A 21,232-nucleotide genomic window follows, 5' to 3' on the forward strand; every position below is an offset into this window, starting at 1 on the left:
ATCGATAATGACCAATTTACTGCTTCACTGACCCCGTCACCCATGGCGGTTTATCGAGATAATTAACACGTTGAAATGGACTTTTGTAATGAAAACACTGTGACAAATGCCGATAGCGAATTTGGCGTTTTAACGAGAGTTTTAAGTAACAGGAAAAATGTTCCTAGAAAAATGCGGCGTTATAACGAAAATGGCGATGAATTGAGTGGCGATAATTCGAAAGTTACCTGTATTTCTTTGTGAATGATTACATTCGATGTCATGGTTACAATGGTTTGATTGTTGGTGACCAGATATCATATTATATTATGTAATTTTAATGTGAGGTAATTTTATATTTCTCAAGAAAGAAGTTCGAAATGTTGGCACTCCATTTTTATATTTATTTGTTTTCAATTTCAATACGCAAGATCGTAAATACCTAGTTAGAGGAACTCTCTTGTAAAGAAGTTCGGAAAAACATGTCGATCTTTGGCATTTTTTGTTTATTCAAAACATGGCATCGGAAGACGATTTAACCTCCATGTGCTTTCCACAATTAAAAGCATTTTTAAATGAAAAGGTGTGTAAAAATGTCTGGATACAGGAAAAATGAACTTCTGAATTTAGCTCGCAAAGCTATATATTTTGACGCAAGCTCTTCTCAGCTTTGACTGACAGCAGTGGGAAAAAATCCACCACATTTCCATTAAAATCTATCAGTTGTGGATATTTCTGCGTATTATGTTTCTTTCTTGAATCATTACTACAGTCAACTGCAATGCAATGATAGTACACCATTGTTAAGATCGGGTGAATCAATCACGACAAAAGTTGCAGAACTGGTATTATTTACCAACATGCCCAAATTCTCGCATACTCTGGGTCTCGCGAGACTTTGAAACGGGAAAGTAAAATTTAAAACCAAGACGGAAAAAGTAGTCGCGATCTTGCGTATCGGGCATTACTCATTTATATGAATTGAAAATTTGGAACTTTGTTTTCAATAGATTTTTTTTTCAGCTAAAGAAGCCAACATTACCAGGTTGTCAACATAATCTGTTCATTAGCTTAGTTACATTATGTAGTGAAACACCAAACTAGAGTTGCTGGGGTCCCATGGTAAATTCCCTGTTGAGTCCATGCATATACTGTCTTCCCATTTCATTAATTGATTTGTCTTTGGATGATTGAAAATGCTTGCCAGGTGAGAGCCTGTTTGTCTTTAGGATGAAGATATTTAAGGGGAGGAATGTAGAGGTTTTGACCAGTGTGATTGATGATGATAAGGTAGCTCTGTTGGTAAAGCACCAAATGGAGAGTCCGGGGATCTGGGCTTGAATCATGTTCTGGTTCATAGCATATTCTCCCTTCAAATTACATAATAATTTTGTAAGGGAGTCAAATAAGCTTAAAACTATGTGACCATAAATCACTCTAAGTATTAATATTTTTCTAGGTACATGATGGAAATTTTACCACTGACAAACTGGAAACAAGAGGCAGTGAGACCTGGATTGAATCTTATCCTGAGGCGACTGGATCGGCTGTTTAACAAGATCTCCAAAAAGTCCTCACTCCGGGTAAATTATGTTACATGGATTTTGTGAAACGGGTTTTACCACCTTTTCATTAGCATATTGCTAGTAGTGATTAGAATTGAATTTCCTTTTTAGCATCTTTGTAAACTTTTGTAAACCTCTTATTCAGAGACAGGCCGACTGGAATGCAGCAGCCAATCTTCTTCAAGGTATGTATAAACATTTCTCTCAAATTTTCTGGAAGGATTTGAAAGATTTTTTTGTATACCTAGCACTTTGATAATCACTACAGACTAGACCTCAATCAGCAGTATGCACTGATTGTGCTTTTTGTGAACTGGGAATTCTCACATTCCATGGCAATATTCATGTGTCTGAATTTACAGTTTCATGTAGTTTGTATACAGTTGAACTTTGTAATCTCGAACACCAATATCTCAAATACTATGGATATGTCGAAGTGATTTGGAAGTCCCAACCACTTATTCTTTAAGTATTTTATCCTTGATATTTCGAATCCTTAGATATCTCAAAAGGTTTTTTTTTCGATCCCATTGAGTTTGAGATAATGAGGTTTAACTGTATATTGAAAAAAGATCCCTAGGAAAGATACATGTGGCTTTTATATTTGCCTCAATCATAAAGCAGGTTTTTTCTCTGCTCTTTAGCTGTTTGTCATGACTCCAAGGATTTTAAGAATTTCACGAATCAGAATCAAGTGAAGTAAATTAATAACAGAGGATTGACAACTCTATAGTTTTTAGCTTACCTGGCTGTAGGTCAATATGAGCTTTTGCGGTATCATTTGATGTCAATCAATTTGTCTATTTCTGATAACTGCAGCATCTTTAAAATATTACATTCTTATCTTCTCTAGAGTGGTTGCATATTGAGTCACCATACTTGGTATAAAGTACCTGTATTAATCCCACAAAAGTGTCGCAATTTTGAATCCACCATGTCTTGTGCTGAAACAAAATATGCTTCTTCTCTAGAGCATTGTTTGCGTAAGGTTACTAACCTGGTACATTTGTTGCTCTAGTGGTTTCCATGAATTGTTGTCAATTTCTGGACCATTCTGAATTTCAATATGGCTATTGATGAGATGAGGCAAAATTGACTTCTCAAGTCATTTGGTACAAATGCTGTTTTAGTGAGCTTGCAGGAGTGGTTATTATTATTTGAAATAATCTGAATTCCAATATGGCTACCATGACTTTTAGTTGGTTAAGACAAAATTGACTTCTCCAGAATGGCTGCATACAAAATCTTCATTTACATTGATAATGATATTTCATCCAAATGAGAAATTCCGGCTATTGAGAGCCCCTTGCTGCAAGTTTTGATTCCTTATAGCAATCTGAATTATTGCTGGGTTTTGAATAATTTTATACAAATTAATGTCATTTATGCTATACTCTCAGTTCTAAAGCCTCCCTTCAGGAGTCGATACAACAGGCTGAGCTATGATGTACATATAAGTTATATATCTTTACATGCTATACATATAGTCACTCAGTGAAGTATTAACTAGATGTACAAGATTGATTATATACATAGGAATATTCAGCACAATGAGGAAGAACCGGGAGCTGGCTCATTTCCAACACACCAAGGTGATTTGGCATGAGGAGCGCCATTTTTATTTCGGTCATGCTTTACCATGTCCACTCACCACTTCTGAATGTTTGGAGTTTCCAAGACCATTGACAATGCATCCAGTTTTCTCTTTATATAAAAATATAGCAGATTTCAAATTATTGTAACATTGATACACAGTACATGTGTGTCATTTCTGCAGATAAAAGCAATGGGAATAATACACTTTGATGTACATGTGATTGATTGGCCATTTCAGATTTCATATTCACATTTTTAAACACAGTGACATACATGTATAGACATTGTATTATGTAGAATAGAAACTGTTATACAGCAGATGTTGGTGATGGTGTTAGATACAGGTGGATGGAAATTTACAATGGGATTGGAAACTCAAACAGTTTAATGCTTATAACTGTGTATCGTGACTTACATTTTAACAAAACTTATAAACATGTTCTTAACTACATGTATTTTAAAATGACTAGTTCCATGAATTATGGGCATTTTGGTCTATTGTTTCTGTTAGACAAAATTCGACTTGATAGTACCTTAGATACTTATATCACATGTATATAGTATTTTGAATATTCTTGAGACAGCTTTATACCAAAGAATTTATGGCATTTATAAATGGTATATAAATATTAGGTGTACTTGATAACATATATGATAACATATATGTACATGTATTTAGATTTTGCATACAAGAATATTTTGCATTGTGGGGTAACTAACCATCATTGATGTGATACATATTGTGGGGGTAAATGGTGATATGTATTGTGGGGTAACTAGTCATCATTGTGATAGGTATTGTGGGGTAACTAATCATCATTGTGATACGTATTGATGGGGTAACTAGTCATCATTGTGATAGGTATTGTGGGGTAACTAGTCATCATTGTGATTGGTATTGTAGGGTAACTAGCCAATCTAATTAAAATTAGATCTTCCATCTGCTCCCCAGTTTTCGATATGTCGCGTTGGCGACGTATCGAAAACTGGGGAGCGGATGGAAGATCTAATTTTAATTAGATTGGGTAACTAGCCATCATTGTGATAGGTATTGTGGGGTAACTAGTCATCATTGTGATATGTATTGTGGGGTAACTAGCAATCATTGTGATATGTATTGATGGGGTAACTAGCCATCATTGTGATATGTATTGGGGGTAACTAGTCATCATTGTGATAGGTATTGTGGGGTAACTAGTGATTATTGTGATAGGTATTGTGGGGTAACTAGTCATCATTGTGATAGGTATTGATGGGGTAACTAGCCATCATTGTGATATGTATTGGGGGTAACTAGTCATCATTGTGATAGGTATTGTGGGGTAATTAATCATCATTATGATATGTATTGTGGGGTAACTAGTCATCATTGTGATAGGTATTGTGGGGGTTAATAGTCATTGTGATATATATTGTGGGGTAACTAGTCATCATTGTGATAGGTATTGTGGGGGTAAATAGTCATTATTATGATAGGTATTGTGGGGTAACTAGTCATCATTGTGATAGGTATTGATGGGGTAACTAGTCATCATTGTGATAGGTATTGTGGGGTAACTAGTCATCATTGTGATAGGTATTGATGTGGTAACTAGTCATCATTGTGATAGGTATTGTGGGGTAACTAGTCATCATTGTGATATGTATTGTGGGGTAACTAGTCATCATGGTGATATGTATTGTGGGGTAACTAGTCATCATTGTGATAGGTATTGATGGGGTAACTAGTCATCATTGTGATAGGTATTGATGGGGTAACTAGTCATCATTGTGATAGGTATTGTGGGGTAACTAGTCATCATGGTGATATGTATTGTGGGGTAACTAGTCATCATTGTGATATGTATTATGGGATAACTAGTCATCATTGTGATATGTATTATGGGATAACTAGTCATCATTGTGATAGGTATTGTGGGGTAACTAGTCATCATTGTGATAGGTATTGATGGGGTAACTAGTGATTATTGTGATAGGTATTGTGGGGTAACTAGTCATCATTGTGATACGTATTGATGGGGTAACTAGTCATTATTGTGATAGGTATTGTGGGGTAACTAGTCATCATTGTGATACGTATTGATGGGGTAACTAGCCATCTTTGTGATACGTATTGTGGGGGTAACTAGTCATCATTGTGATACGTATTGATGGGGTAACTAGTCATCATTGTGATATGTATTGTGGGGGTAACTAGTGATTATTGTGATAGGTATTGTGGGGTAACTAGTCAACATTGTGATACGTATTGATGGGGTAACTAGCCATCTTTGTGATACGTATTGTGGGGGTAACTAGTCATTATTGTGATATGTATTGAGGGTAACTAGTCATCATTGATGTGGTGTAAATGTATGTGTATGTGTCATTTCTTTTCAAATAACCAAGTAACATTTTACGTGAAAATCTGAATAAAAGTTGATGGGAATTATCGTTGTGTATTTCTGTACTACTGTTGTTTCAACACTTTAACACGTACATGATATCCAAACCTGATTATTTTCTAGCTGCTTTAACATTGGTTTTAACATTTATTGCTGTACATTGTACTAAAACTACTACAGAGTCTATTAATAATTAATCATGTTGTATATCTACTTACTTTGTCAATAACAGTTTATGGATTTGTCTTGCTTGAAGGTGTATATTTGGCACTAAAGACATTCCAGTATATTGCCCATTTACCCCACTTAAAGGTAACACTATAACATGGTTGATGCATGTCCAGGTGACCCTAGCATGGAAACTTCTCCCTATAGGTCAAGGCCATGGTGATTGTTACTCTGTCCTGCATGCCTTCTCTTCCTGTAAACGATGTAGACCATGACATTTCCTCTCTCTAGGTAATGAAAGTCAGATTGCATTGAATGTACCAATACCACTTTATTGCTATTTTTCTACCCATGAAAGTTTGGTACCAGTATTTCTATGTCATGTGCTGTATATGTAGAATGAAATTTACATGGTAGAGGTAGTATGAAATGTTTTAAGTAATGACCAGTGAACCAGAAATTCAATTCCTGTGGACAGGAAGTCATTGGTGTTGTGGGTGTGGCTCGACTACCTGGCTATGCTGTTTCAGTATAATACATGTATGCTTTATGTAACTGCTTCTTTATACTAATCTGAGTGTTCTGTGATGGCATTGTGTCTCTGTGCTTAGTGTCTGTGTTTATACCTGCATGGACAGAATTGTACAAAACTTAATGTAGCCAGTAGAATTCAGACTAGAATTATCCAGATTTGCTTTTTGTGTGTGCCAAACCAATAACATGTAGAAATACATCTACCTTTAGGGATCACTTTATTATCATTTTACAGTTTCAGTGCATGTAAAAGAAAAACAGACAGGAATAATATGGTGACTGAATAATATGGACCACCCACATGTTCATCATATTGCGATCCATGCCCATCAGTCACCATATCATCCTTCTCTGAAGGAAAACATCTTTGATCATTATTATACAGGCTTTTAATTCATGAAATTTTAATGATGTCATACATAATTTTCGTGGTTTTGTTTAAAACTGATTCAGTCTTCTCTCCAATTTTTTGGTTAAAAATCTTTTGATGTGAAAATGTTAAACAACCTATTATAAACAACACATGCATATCATTCTCTAAATTATATAGTACCAGCTATTTTGAAAATCAAGAATTGATAAGTTTCAGATTCGGTTTTACAACAGTTTGTAGGCCACGTGAGTAATACTCGGACCACCCACATGTTCATCATATTGCGATCCATGCCCATCAGTCACCATCTCTTTAATTTTTTGCTTTTCTCAGAAATAATATGACCAATTTTTATGAAGTTTTTTAGTGTCCTTGGGGATAGGGAACAGTAATGTAAATTCCATAGCCCTTGTTCCTGAATATCTAGCCCATGAATGGAATACATGTATGTAGTTTTAGTGAATATGAATACCTCTACCAAAAGTGTGAAATTATTGCCCCCAAGGCCAGGAGTTCAAGTCTTAGGCTCATATGGTAAAAATGCGTATTTAAAAAAAAAAAGAAGTTCTTTATTCCTAGCAAGACTAGCATATAAACTGGGTGCAGAGTAGTATAGTAATGATTTGGAGTCCCCAAACAAAATTGTTACTCCCTTGGTCAGGAGTTTAGGCACCAGGATTGGACTATATGGCATTGAAAAAAATCTTTTTCATTCCTGAACATATAGCATACTGCATATAAAATTAGTACATTCTTCTAATGGTTTGGAGGATGAAAATTGTGGAATTCATGATCCTTGGGTCAAAGGTTCAGGCCTCAGGAAGGAGTAAATCACTGAGTGAATAGTAATAATTGGCTTGGAGGCCTCTAACAAAATAATGAAATTTGTTACCCGTGGATCAGAAGTTCAGGCCCTATGGTTAGGCTATATACTGTACTGAATAATGAATAAACTTAGATGTTTTACAAAAAAGGAAAGATCTTTACACCTGAATATCTAGTACATAAACTTGGTGCATAGTTATTATGAGCTTGGTCTGAGCTTCAGGGTGTAGACATATGATTCATATACAGAAAATGAATCAAGTCTTTGAAAATCTTTATCCATAGCATCTAGCAGACAAATTGAGTACATTGTTATGTTAACAGAGTTCAGGTCAAGAGGAATCCAGGTCTCAAAAAGTTTAAAACATGGACTTAATAATATTGCGCCATCAACATTTAATACTTTTGTTGTGTGATGCTCAAGTGACTGTTAAGGCCCATTCACCACTTGCATAATATACAGTTTTCATATATAATTATCATTTAAACATTGTACTTATAAAAAAGGGAAATGTATTGCAATTTTCAAAATTTATCGTTAATTAAAACTGAATTCATTCTTATGGTCTGTCACCCAATATTTCTATAACACCAAAGTGAAGCCATCTACAGACATGTTCATGTTGATTTTTCTTTGTCTGTAGACCTTCGTCAATGCTCTGCTGGTGATTGTGTTGGCTGGTCCAGGGGCACCCGTTTTACCAGATACTACCTCTGGTATTCATGGTAGCCATCGCAGTGAGTACGGTACCGTTTTTCACATTGTGCCTCCCACCTTCTGCTCAGCTGTGGTTAAACTGGTAGCCATGCAGATGCAAGCATTAGGGGTAAGGAAAACTGTACATTCACATACTGTGAACTGTGGATTAACGGAGAAACAGATTCATGTGTAATGTGATTTCAATTCTTACTTTTAGGACCAGTTTTCTCTGGAACAGATTTGTGGAGGAAGTGTTTTTGCCTCCCATGACAAGTGTATCAATATGCTGGTTAACTTCATCTTGCCCTTGTGTATAAGACTGGGATGTGCCAGAAGAGGTATATTGCATCTACAGACTACACCTTTCAAAAGTTCAAAGAAATTCTGAACACAAGATTTTAAAGTCTGTTATTGAAATTAAATGTAAATATGAAAACCTGAATTGGTCTGTGTATTATGTGTGCCATGGGATCCTGAGTTATACTTTTATGTTTACCATTAACATTACAGGTGACACACCCAAGCTGAGATCAGAAAACGTCTCGTTTGCTTTGACAGTAATCCTGAATATTCTGTGTCCACCTGCAAGGATGCCCCAGCAACATCAGCAAAATTCCAGCTCTAAATCGACTATACACCATTTGTCTTTCACGGAGAATCACAGGTGTAGCAGTTTCAGTCAGTCGGACAAAATTCACCGACCGGAAAACCAGCTGTTGCTAAGTGTGGCTTACCTAGGTATACTATCCTAGCTAAAACATATACAAATGTAGTGGTTTGGACTGTATGGACCATAGATATTGGCCTGGCTTGTTCAGTGGCTAGAGCACCTGACTAGTAATGCAGGGGTCCCAGGTTCGATTCCCTGTCCAGCCAAAAAATTTCTCATTTTATGTTACATGTACAAAGAAAATAAAGTCTTTGTTACCGAATGACATTTTTTAATATCTAATTTTTTGGTGGCTTTGTTTCAGAATTGCACATATTTTCAGGTTCAGTTATGTTAATGCACATTTCATTGTAGGTCTGGAGATATTGATGGTCTGCTTTGATCGAGTCCTGTCATCAGAGTGGCACAAGGTCACAAAGATCATCCACGATATTGGAAGTAAAGGAAAAGGTGAGAAAAAACACTCATTTTTATGGTTTCTTCAAATACATGAACGCAGATTTCACACTGTTAATTCTCCGTTCTTACAGTGTCCTTACCTCTGTGGAGATTTGTGGATTTTCTAGTCACCCATAGACCTTCATGTTTCTTGATGCTACAGCCATTCATTCTGTACAAGGTAAGTCAGTGATAAGACTGATAAGGTAATTTTTGTGAGCAACACTACTATGAAATAATAATCCACTCAACAGCGACAATGGAAAGAAAGGACAAATTGAAAGGGAGGTTCTGTTATGGCCTTGTGATTGTGTTTGTAGATGATGAAGATAAACTGTGACACTGCCCAGGAGTATTATCTTCAGCAAGCCATCAAAGACAAAATGCAAGGGTTCTCATTCTCTCATCCAAAGTGTTCAGCCACCGTGTTACTTCAACTGGCAGTTGACTTACAGCATCTCAAAGAAGAATTCTATAATGTGGGTAAGTTGCAGTTACTTTAGTATGGCAGATTATCTGACCCATATTTTTCCAGGGATAGGAAAGAATTATTTTGTCTCCTTCTAAGAAGTAGGTTATATAGTTTTGCATTTGTTGGTTAACTGGTAAACAGTATGTATGTTGTTGGGTTCATTATCTTGAAAATCTTAAGTTGATAGTTATCAAACTTCTTAGGCACAATGAACAGAACTAATGGATGGTCTCTAATTATACCCAAGTCAAAAGTGATGAGGGTTTCCACAATGCACATTCCAGTTAAATAGAGGATCCTTTACCCAATGTTCATCAAACTTTATATTTCATATGTAGGTCCAAATGTTGTGTCTTGTACCAATTGTTATCTGACTGTTAACAAGGGGACTCTTTACGTTAATGTCATCAAGCTTCTTAGGCAGGTTAATGACAACTGATGATTTTTTTGTCACAGGCTCTCTCGTATACATTCACTAAATGTTGACTGCTAAAGAGCCCATTACCTGATAAGTGCACTTCATAGCCAGTTTGATGGATACTGAATGACTCCCATTTACAGTCATCACACTTCACAGTCAGGTTGAAGACTAATGAATAACTGTCATTAAAATTAGTCATCACATTTCAAGGAAAGGTCGATGACTAGAGAATGATGACTCCATAGTCATCACATTTCACAGTCAGGTTAATAGTCAACAGAAAGGTTGATGACTAGAGAATGATGACTCCATACTCACCACATTTCACAGTCAGGTTGATAGTCAACAGAAAGGTTGATGACTAGAGAATGATGACTCCATAGTCATCACATTTCACAGTCAGGTTGATAGTCAACAGAAAGATTGATGACTAGAGAATGATACCCATTGATAGTCACCAGAAAGGTTGATGACTAGAGAATGATACCCATTGATAGTCACCAGAAAGGTTGATGACTAGAGAATGATACCCATTGATAGTCACCAGAAAGGTTGATGACTAGAGAATGATACCCATTGATAGTCACCAGAAAGGTTGATGACTAGAGAATGATACCCATTGATAGTCACCAGAAAGGTTGATGACTCCCATAGATTTTGAGGTCTGATATCCATGTTCTTACAGTATGTATTTCAATCTAAAGGGAGGATCATACATGTTTTACAAACATTTCTTGTTGCACTTTCACTTTAATGTCTACAATATGGAAAGTTAATCTTGATAATGCTGAATTTGTGGAATAAATATACTTTAACTGAACTTGTAACACTCTCAGAGTAGATTAATTCTATATTGCATTTGTTGGTCTCTGAACTAAAGTGCTGGTAATGCTGGTTTGTTTCTGTGTAGGAGAGATTCGTTCTATAGATGCAGACCTTCCACACAACCAGTATGAGCAGCGGGCAAGTGTCACAGAGGTAGCTATTGATCTGATTGGATTATCACTGGGACCAACTTTGGCAGCTGGAGGAAAATACTCAAGTGGTACAACAGCTAGCTAACTCTTCATAACTTCTCATAGACAATTTCTGACTTACAAGCATTATTTACTATTTACACTGTGATAGAAATTTGCATTATGTACTAGATGTTTACAAGAAATAATATAGAATAGCCCACTTTAAGATTTTCTCTACTTTCATGTGCAGTTAGTGTATAAAAAATTCTACACATGATGGAAGGTGTCTGAATTTTCGTATTCAGCTCAGACTGAATTATTCAAAGCAATCTGAATTCATCATATTTTTTTTTTTATTAGCCACCATATTGTCCCAGCCCAGTTCCAGCACAAGTCCTCCATTTAAAGCTACGGCAGTGGCCTCTAGTATTGAAAGTGACAGCCCCACACATAAGGACAGCAAGGCCAGCCGCAGAATCTCTGCCAAGGAAAACATCAGTATTCTGGACAGGTTCCGTAAACCAACCATAGACGACACATCCCCATTGGGTAGGAATAGTTTTCTTGTGTTGTATATGAGAGATTTTTTTTATTTTACTGTCTGAGTTTATTAGTTACACAGTCAGTTTGGGACGTGATATGGAATCATCCAGGGTGTGAAATGGAAAATGGAGTCGGGCGAGTGTCAGTTTGAATTTACAACTGAAATCATGATGATATTCTGTATGAATTTTTCAAAGATATGTTCCGGACTCATTGTTTTGAAATGGTAAAGTAGAAGGAAATGTTCATGTGTCCAGGAAATTAGGATTTGTAAATTCCATGTATGTTGAAATGTCATCTGGTTTATGTACATTTATGATATTTTTTACCCTTCATAACAGATTCCTTGGCACCAGATTTATATTCCTTAACCAGACAACCAGCAATATACCGGTCCTCAGACACCATGTCCAAACAGAGCAGCATTGAGGACAGCATTGCCCCGGCTGTGATGTACCAGACTAATGAACTGGAAACACCCAATGGACTTGGTAAGTAAAGAGTAGCACTAGGTGATACAGTAATGGGCATTGGTGAATAAAATCAGATGGAAACTGGACAACACCTTTTGGGCAGACTTCAGTGGTGCCTCATTAATCTTGATAACAACAATCTGGATACGTCATCTTCTTTCATCATTAATCTGGAAATTTACGTTCCGGATCTGGTCAGTCCGTTTTCACAACAAAACATGGAAAATGTTTATTGAAAATCAGAAAATGGCTCTATTTTGTTAATCAGAATAGATGAATGGAGATGAGTAGTATTAATCAAATATTTGTACTTATGAAAAATACACGCTAGAGGAAAAGAAAGACATTCATATGTGTGGTGTAATGTACTGAACAAGTTGAATTTAAGAAGTGATAATTGTGAAACAATTGCTCATCATGTAATGTATATTTCATACATATATAAAGTTTATAACTAGCTGAAGTTGCTGTTAAAGCAGTGAATTTTGTTTATTGACACTTGCATGTTGATAAATTAAAAATGCCATTATTTCTTTATAGCCAAGCACACAATCAGCCCAGAACTAGACCCCAAAGTTCATCGTCTACAAAGGCAAGATGTCAGGAGCAGAAAAACTTTTAAGCGCAGGAAAGCCACAAAAGCACCCAGCATGAAGAGACTGGGTGGTCAAGGTTACGCTGGCGACACGAGTGAAGGAGAGGCTGGGAGCTCAGAGAGTTCTCCTGCTCGCAGAACCTACAGTATGCGACGAACAAATCATGAAGCTACCCCATCATACCAAGACAGATCTTCCTATGTCAGGGAGATTTCTCGCAGTCACCAAGGGTTTACATCACATCCTGGTTTCCCGGAGATGTCACGCATGGTGAATACACGCTCAAGTTGGGGCAGTGGTACAGAGAGGAGTCGCGGCCATCACCGCAGTGGTTTGGTCCAATCAGAGCATGGCCCCCATATGACAGGAGGAGAAGAAATTAAGGTAGTATTTAATTCAGCTACTAGCCTTAACACAGAATGCATTGGGAACTTTGCATGAATTTTACATTTATGGGTAAGTTGCTTTTGGAATTGTCCTTGTGCTCCAGTACATGATTTTTGCATGTACAATACTATATAATTGTGCAGTGGAATGCTTTTATGTTGGGTTTTTTTCTTTGTCCCTTTCTTAAAAAGTTTCAAGTTAAGGACTATATATGATAAGTAATGGTTACATGATGACACGATATGATGTATACAAAATATTGTTGAGTTATTGCACACGGAAAAACAGTTTATCTGGGCCTTTGTAAAACTCAAAATATTTAAAATTTAATAGAAGACAAAATTTCCCTTTTATTCTGTAAAAAAGAGTACAGGTTTACATTTGTTACTGATATGTACAGACATTTGGAGTACATATAGCAATAAAATGGAATGCAAATATTTGTAAACATTTTTTCTTCATTGTACTAAATGCATGTAACATAATCTGAATACCACATTCAATGCTATACTTTAATGGATTTCCTACATTTTACTTTATTGCAGGCGGGGACATCTGTGCCGTGCTAACACATCTACATGTAGTTTAGAGAAAAACTAGGTGGAAAATAGTCAATTTATGTCAAATATGTGAAATAGGCAGCAGAATGGCATCTTAATGATGTCATAATTCTGGTTCTACATCAGTTTCATTGAATTGATAATAAAAACAGAGTTATTTAATGCATTTAATTTTGAAAGGAAAACATGAAAGTCGATTTTAGTAGGCAAATACAGCCCTTATCATATATAGTCCTTTAACATGATGGAATTTTTTTAAAAAAAAAAAGGTCTAAATATGAAATATGTCATTGAATGAACGTTTAAGGTTGTGAAGATCTACTACAGTAACAACTTGGTCACATTTTAGGGTAGTTTTTTTCCCCATCACATTTCTTCTCGCATAAGAATTGTTAACTGAAAACTATGAGTACATGGGAATTTATATGTACATTATCAAATCAAATCTAATAAACATTGTGAAAAAACAGAAATTCTTTTGTTTCTAAGCAACAAAATATGAAATTTTTGCTTCAAAAGCATGAACTAGATAGAGATACTAATTACTTTATACAGCTTTAAATAAACTTAAATCATTCTCCAAGTTTTTTGTTAAAATTCATTTCATGCTGTGTTAGATTCATGGTTTTTATTTCCATTCTGTATGTAAATAATGTTTTAGATTGGATATCTACACAGTTACTGTAGTATTAGTTTTATGATTTTGGTTCTCCCCTCCTACTTAGTAATGTTGTGGCTTTATAGTAAATATTGTGTGCTTTTTGTGATTTTGCATATTTTCATTGTTGTTTACAGCTTCTTAATATCCCAATCAGTGTTAGCATGCAAGTTCAATTTACAGAGACAATATAGATGAAATTATATCACTACAAATTGGCCCATACTGATTTAGATAATCCCACAGTATCTTAGAAAATGTTACTGAATAATTTTCTTTCTCGTGTGTGTGGATTTGAATCCGTTGAATGAATATTATGGATATGGAGTGTTGTGATTATTTGAGTCGCAAAAGTGATTCTAAGACTAGCAGTATACTTTCACCGCACAAAATATAAATTAAGATACATATAACGTTAGGAGAGGATATTTTTTGCGACATTAGAGGCTCATGCGTGACACAAAGATTGCTATATGCAGTGTGTCATGACCTTTTAATAGGATCAATTAGCCAAGGTCAAGGTTATCTTTGATGAAATTCAGAATTGATGGAGAGATATTATAAGCTCATATATGACATAAAGGTTGATAATGACCAGACACTATGTCCTGACCCTGAACCAATAGATTGAATTCAAGGTCACTTTTATTTTTATGAAAATGTTTAAAATAAGCCCATGTTCAGATAGGACACATTGGTACATTACATATATTTTCAGTAAAAGACAAAGGAGGGAAATCAAAATGGCATAGATCAGTATGATCTTAGCTGTGTGTATTGATTTGTAAGGTACCAGTTATCAAATCAGGTTTCCTAATGCCTTAATCCCCCTTATTGATACAGTAAACACATTTATAACAAACTACAAATGAATGTTAAAATTTCTATGCTTTGAATTTAATTCATTTATTGACTGGAAACAGATTATTTGATTTGTTTGCAGAATGATTTGCAATAATCATTACTCGAAGTTTGTTATAAATGTATTTTACTTTATAGCTTTAATATTAATTCGAGTGTGTAGAGCATTGGATAGATTTGTAATATATATTGTCCCCTTCTGCAGACCAACAGACAGCGATACATACAGCGCTCCAAGTCACATGATGATCCTCATGGTGACCTAAATGCCCCTGCAGGTTCAGCTCGAGGAAGAATTGCTCGTCAAGGAGGAAGAATCGTTCACTCGCGCTCTCCATCTTCTAGCCCAGCCAGAATTCCAAGAGAAATAATAGATGTGACCAAAGTTGACCATGGACCCCATAACTCAGAATCACAAGATGTTACCTCGCCTATTGTGCGACGCCATGCTAAAAGGGTCAAATCTCCCACCTCTCCTCCTCTAGGTCATAGGATAAGCTCCCCACCCTCCAGTCCAACCCACACTCCACCATCCAGTCCAACCCACAGCCCTGTCAGAAGTCAAGCCTATATTTCACACTACGACTCAAGTGACTCCCTCAATGCTAATGAAAGCTCGGCACTCATCAGAGATGAAAACGATTCCAGTCGATCCCAGTCCTCAGTCTGTATTTACTTTGATGACTTTGGGATCAAGGACACGTTGGTCTGAATGGATTACAGAGGACCACACATTGAGAATTTGTACAGTTGTTATTTGTTGTGATGGTGTGTGTACTACAAGTTGGTGTTTAGCCTTTAGATACATGTAGTTTTGTACCAAGCTAGTGAAAGCATGAGAATTAAAACACTTAGTTCCTAGTTGATGTACCATCAATATAGGCATTGTCGGTCATGTTTCTAACAGAAGGAATTTCAAAAACAATGGGAACATTTTTAAAGCATAACAAACATTTTACTTTGAATAAAGTGTCTTATTTATTTTATTTTCTTTGCAAACAAATATTTTGGTATTTTTTAGAGAGCAGACATTGTCACAATTTTACTATACAAAGCAATCTTGCCATGATATAGACAATCTGTACATATTTTGTAAATGTTAAGCACATATCATTTGAAAGTTCTTTTTTTCCAACTTAGAACTGGTATTTAGAATTTGAAAGAAATCGTGGTTTACAACATTAACCACTCGTAGATTTAATAATTTTTTTTTACAAGATAGTGTAAAGAGAAATGGAACTACATGTATTGTATCAGACACTGAGCATTTTGAATTCAAATATTTTTTTTTTTGTGCCAAATGTTTTTATAGTGCAATATTTATCAATAATATCAATTTGCCAGTTGAATTTAATATATAGAGTGCTGTTTACTGCCTTAAAGATTCTATATACATTTATGTAAAAATTTGTTAGAGCAATATTGTGTTCCAGGGATTATTGTTGTATGCTTCGTAGCACTCAAAAGAACATTACCCTTTTAAAAGCCGTTAACCTGAAATTTTGGGGAAATTATTTCCATGTGCAACAATATATATAATTTAAAAGTCATTTTGCTGTTCCTTACAAGGAATAACTAGATTTATTTTCATGCAAAGTATGTGATCAAAATCAATATAAAGTATAATTGATTAGTAATAATGAATAATTTTAAATATATGTATGTGTTCTTCCTATCTTTAATAATGTACATTTATACATCATTGTACTAATATTGTTGATGGTTTAGAATAAAAAAAAAATGTTGTTCATTTCATTGAGTTATAATTTTAAACCAAGGAAATGTTTCCATGTAGGATGTATGAAAATCATTTATTGACTTCAAATGCTATTTGTTTTCAAACTTTCAGCTCATAAAATACATACAGCCAATTGTAATTCAACTTCAGAAATGAGCCATTTTTTATAATCTGCCACTTTTTTTAATGAGAAAGTAAGAAAAAGGAATTTGGTGCGGAATTGTGAAATTTTTCAAATAATTTTTATGCCTCGTTCACACGAAGAATTTGATTCGCATTAAACGTAAGTTAATGCGAATTTAATCTGAACCACGTTCACATGGAGGTTTTAATGCGCATTAGTTTACTTCAAATTAAAATTTACGTCGCGATTTAATGCAAATTAAATTTACTTCGCATTAACTCCGTGTGAACGCAAAGCGAAGCTAATTTGCATTAAATATACACGCATGCGTAATGGCTTTGGGTCACATGCATCATACCCGTGGTCAGCTTATATATATCAATGTTAGATTTGTGTGAAAAACTATAAATCAAAATGATAATAATCACTAAAATAAACGTGTGGGCCTACAAACAGCATGCCATTAGATAATGCCAGACGTAAATTTGTGCTCTGCATATAGGCATACCGAGTAATACATATATATGGAAGGAATTGCTTTTAAATAAGACAAAAATGTTTTGAAATAGTGATAATATGATTTTTTTTTTTTTTTTTTTTTTTTTTATTATACATTTTAACAAATATGTCGCTCGTTGTTAATTTCTGTTGAATATATATGACGTCATAGTAGACTTATAATACATATTAGTAATTAAAAATTGTGTGACAACAGTAGTCAGTGGAATGGTGAGGTTTTTTTAAAATGGGCCCATGAAGAAGCAATATATAGTCTAGAATGAATGCTGGTCGTCAGAGGAAATAACAAGTAATTTCTTTTGGGAACACATAAAAACAAACATGACAAAAATCCTTGTATGTAGATCAGTTGCATGTACATTGTTAACATCATTATGTATAGTGTTTTGAACAATGAATATTCTGTAAAGATATACACAATATTCATTAAAATATTTTTCATTCATATAGTCTATTATTTCATTTATATCGCGCAGCCTTTAATCTAGATATGCATACGAATTTAATGTGCATTAGTTTACTTCGAATCAAATATTACCGCCGTTTGAACGCTATTTAATTTGCATTTTATATAGCATCAAATTTAATGCGAAGTAAAATTTAATGCGCATCCGTGTGAACGAGGCATCAGAATTGCAGGAAAAATCACATTTATGGCATCAGACCTTAGAATGGCAAATGAATGCCATGTATCACTTGTACTTTAAATATACTCTTTGTAAAATAAACTTTTTTTCATAAAATTGAAAGTAATTCAAGATACCACCTGCAAACATAGTTGGGGGAGGGGGTTAGGAATTTCCAAATGGCCAGTTGTGTATCCATGTCTCACCAATACCCTAAAATCTTGAATTTTAGCACTTTTGATAATTAGCTGGTTTTGAAAATAAGCCCCCCCGATTTTTTGTAGTGAAAAAAGTACTTGAAAATAAGTTGGCTTTGAAAATAATCCCTACTTTAAGCCATTTAAAAGTAGTTATTGAAATTAAAAATAGTCATTGAAATGAAAAACTCATTTCTTTTTTGTTCTATTTGTAAAAAATCTTTCAAAATATAGATTTATGTCTTATCTTTTTTTATTTGATATTTGTAAAATTATAAAATTTACACAATACTTTCTTTCAATTCAATTGTGGACTACAGGTTTTTTTGCTTTGATATTAAGCAGTGATTTGAAAATATGATGGCTTTGAAAATAAGCCCCTACTTTCCTACCAAAAATTAAAATAAACCACAGCTTATTTTCAAGATTTTAGGATATTCATTATGGCTATAAGCTAATACACTGTAATTGAGAAACATCAGAAGCTAATACATGGTGAAAAGATTTGCTTATGATAAGATGGTGTGTTGTGACTCTGAACCAAAGCCATAGTCAACTGGTTTAAAAAATAAAAAGATCAGAATTTTTTGTCTGGACCATAACTTTGCAGAGACATTAATGGTCATATTTTGTATATATAAGTCACTTGTGATTAAACAATATGTTGTGACCCATAACCAAGATCATTTTGCAAAGTCAAAGATCCCTGGTGGTAAAGCAGAAGATTTGTATGGGACCTAACATATTGTACAGGTAAACATTAAAAGTTCACATGTGGCATAAAGGAAGTTACTGAACAGACAGTATATCAAGACTGATTCAAGGTCACTGGGTTATACATAATATATTTTGTAATGGAGAGACATTACAAGTAATATATCAGATGTCATCTGTGACCGGCCGGATATTTTGTCATTACTCTGATTCAAGGGCAGTTGGAGAATGGATTAAATTTGGTTAAGCCTGCAGGATTCCGTTTTAAGATCCTAGGGGCTAGGTATGGTGGCTGATTTGTGCCATTTTACAAGTCGACTTCGTTATTTTCAGGCATAAAGTAGCTAATATTTTTTGTCATCTCTTCGTTATTTCTGGATGAAAAGTCCCTAAATATAATTTTTTTGTCTTTTCGCCTCGAAATAACAAATAGACAACAAAGGGTAACCCTATGCTAGCTACTACGATCTTGAAAACAGTCCAGATCTCATTTTTCTACTATTCCATCATGATCAAACTTCCCAGTCATTTATAACATTCTCTGTAAAGTATCACTTTGTTTTCTCAGGAAAGTTCTCTTAATATACAATTCATTGGAAAACTCAGGTTTTCTTAATAATGTAGTATCACCTATAAAGTAGCACTAAATTGGTCCCATTACTTATGCACATCCTATAGTATGAATCGTAACTACTCGACCATTTCCCCGCAGTTACGGGAAAGGATCAGCATGGTAGCATATTCCTGATACCCGGTTTCACACTTCTTGAGTCACCGTGGTGGCCATTCAGTCCTGTTTCTTTACTTCATAACACCTGACTTTTGCAATTGTTTTTTTAAGGAGGTGATGATTGTGTCACTGGGATATATCTGATGTTTTGGGTAGAAGTATTGATAATAAATTGTTTGAATAAAATTCATCTTTGAGTAAGTTAAATCAAATTAACATAATTGAACATGTGAAAGAAATATTTACTGACTTGACAAGAGCGAGGATGACAAGTGAGATATGTTTGTGTACTAAGTGCACAGATGGTGAAAGATCATCTAGCGGAAAGTCGAGTGTACAAACTTGTTGGACAATGTGGAAAATGATGTGGTTTTAGTGCCAACAACTATACAAAGTTAACTGTGAACTCATAAACAATTCTTGTACAGCCAAACAGACCAATCTGACTAAAGTTTTTAAGACATTGTGACTTTGAAATTATTTGCTTCAAATTTAGAAAGCAATCTTTACTTGATTGAAACTAAAATACATTCACTATGAATATTACCATCATCTCTATGGTGGCATATTTCTGCCATCACTTGTCAGATAATTATGTTGACTTGTCAGTTAATTTTATAGACTTGTCTGTTAATGTTGTCCACTTGTCAATAAATTTTTAAAAAGGTGACCGTAAAAATGCTTTCAAATGTGTCATCCACTTAACAATATAATAATTTAATGAGTAGACATAATTATCTAACATGTCAACATACTGATCTGACAAACCATGCAACATAAAGATCTGACAAGTGGACATAATGTTCTGAGAAGTCAACATAATAATTTAATAAGCCCTACCCCCGAAAAAAATCCTAATCAAGATCATGATGTTGACTTTTCAGATCTTGCAGTTGTAAATTAAATTTCTGATTCATGGAACAAATGTGCTGCCCATTACATCATGTACAGTGGAGCCTCGGTAATCTGGACGCCATTAATCCGGACGCTTCACCTTCCGAACGATTTTTCTAAGAAACAGAATTTTTATACGTTATTTTGCATCATTAATCCGGAAATTCGCGTTCCGGATCCGGACGGTCATTTTTTACTACAAAACTTTAAAATGCATTGAAAATTGTACCGTTAATCCGGACGGTAATTCTTTTTGAGGGAAGATCTGTGTCAGACAATTCTAGCAAGGCGTAAATTAGAAAGAAAACAAGCCAAACTGGCTAATTAAAGCGTTTACCTATACCTCGTCAACACCTCCCTTTAATTAGGTGTTGTGTGATGTGTGTCACGCTGAACCCGTGAATCGTGACAGATGGAAATGGCCGGCCTCTTTAAGAAGTAAAAGTTGTGATGAAATGTTGAAAGTGTAAATGATTATATTAGTTACTAATGATTTATTTATTTACAGTTACATATAATGCTTCATTA

At 34.8% G+C, this 21,232-nt stretch overlaps 1 protein-coding gene across 4 annotated transcripts in view; it reads left to right on the forward strand.

The window, feature by feature from the left end:
* The window catches only part of LOC125679235 (protein unc-80 homolog), a 63,258-nt gene extending 46,346 nt beyond the window's left edge, over window positions 1-16,912 (forward strand). For 3 of the 4 annotated variants that reach the window (XM_048918280.2, XM_048918282.2, XM_048918281.2), the window contains 14 exons: window positions 1,439-1,562; window positions 1,690-1,729; window positions 5,781-5,836; window positions 8,069-8,251; window positions 8,342-8,462; window positions 8,635-8,862; window positions 9,149-9,244; window positions 9,325-9,413; window positions 9,553-9,715; window positions 11,036-11,170; window positions 11,445-11,633; window positions 11,969-12,118; window positions 12,641-13,080; window positions 15,368-16,912. In XM_048918280.2, the coding sequence (XP_048774237.1) occupies window positions 1,439-1,562; window positions 1,690-1,729; window positions 5,781-5,836; window positions 8,069-8,251; window positions 8,342-8,462; window positions 8,635-8,862; window positions 9,149-9,244; window positions 9,325-9,413; window positions 9,553-9,715; window positions 11,036-11,170; window positions 11,445-11,633; window positions 11,969-12,118; window positions 12,641-13,080; window positions 15,368-15,874 (2,521 nt within the window). In that variant the 3' untranslated portion in view covers window positions 15,875-16,912. Of the gene's footprint in view, window positions 1-1,438; window positions 1,563-1,689; window positions 1,730-3,080; window positions 3,137-5,780; window positions 5,837-8,068; window positions 8,252-8,341; window positions 8,463-8,634; window positions 8,863-9,148; window positions 9,245-9,324; window positions 9,414-9,552; window positions 9,716-11,035; window positions 11,171-11,444; window positions 11,634-11,968; window positions 12,119-12,640; window positions 13,081-15,367 lie in introns of all 4 variants that reach the window. The other variant, XM_048918279.2, reaches the window with a different exon arrangement.
* The last annotated feature ends 4,320 nt before the right edge of the window (window positions 16,913-21,232 follow it).

The sequence above is a fragment of the Ostrea edulis genome, chromosome 2, assembly GCF_947568905.1.
Source record: "Ostrea edulis chromosome 2, xbOstEdul1.1, whole genome shotgun sequence".
In the NCBI taxonomy this organism is placed as follows: domain Eukaryota; kingdom Metazoa; phylum Mollusca; class Bivalvia; order Ostreida; family Ostreidae; genus Ostrea; species Ostrea edulis.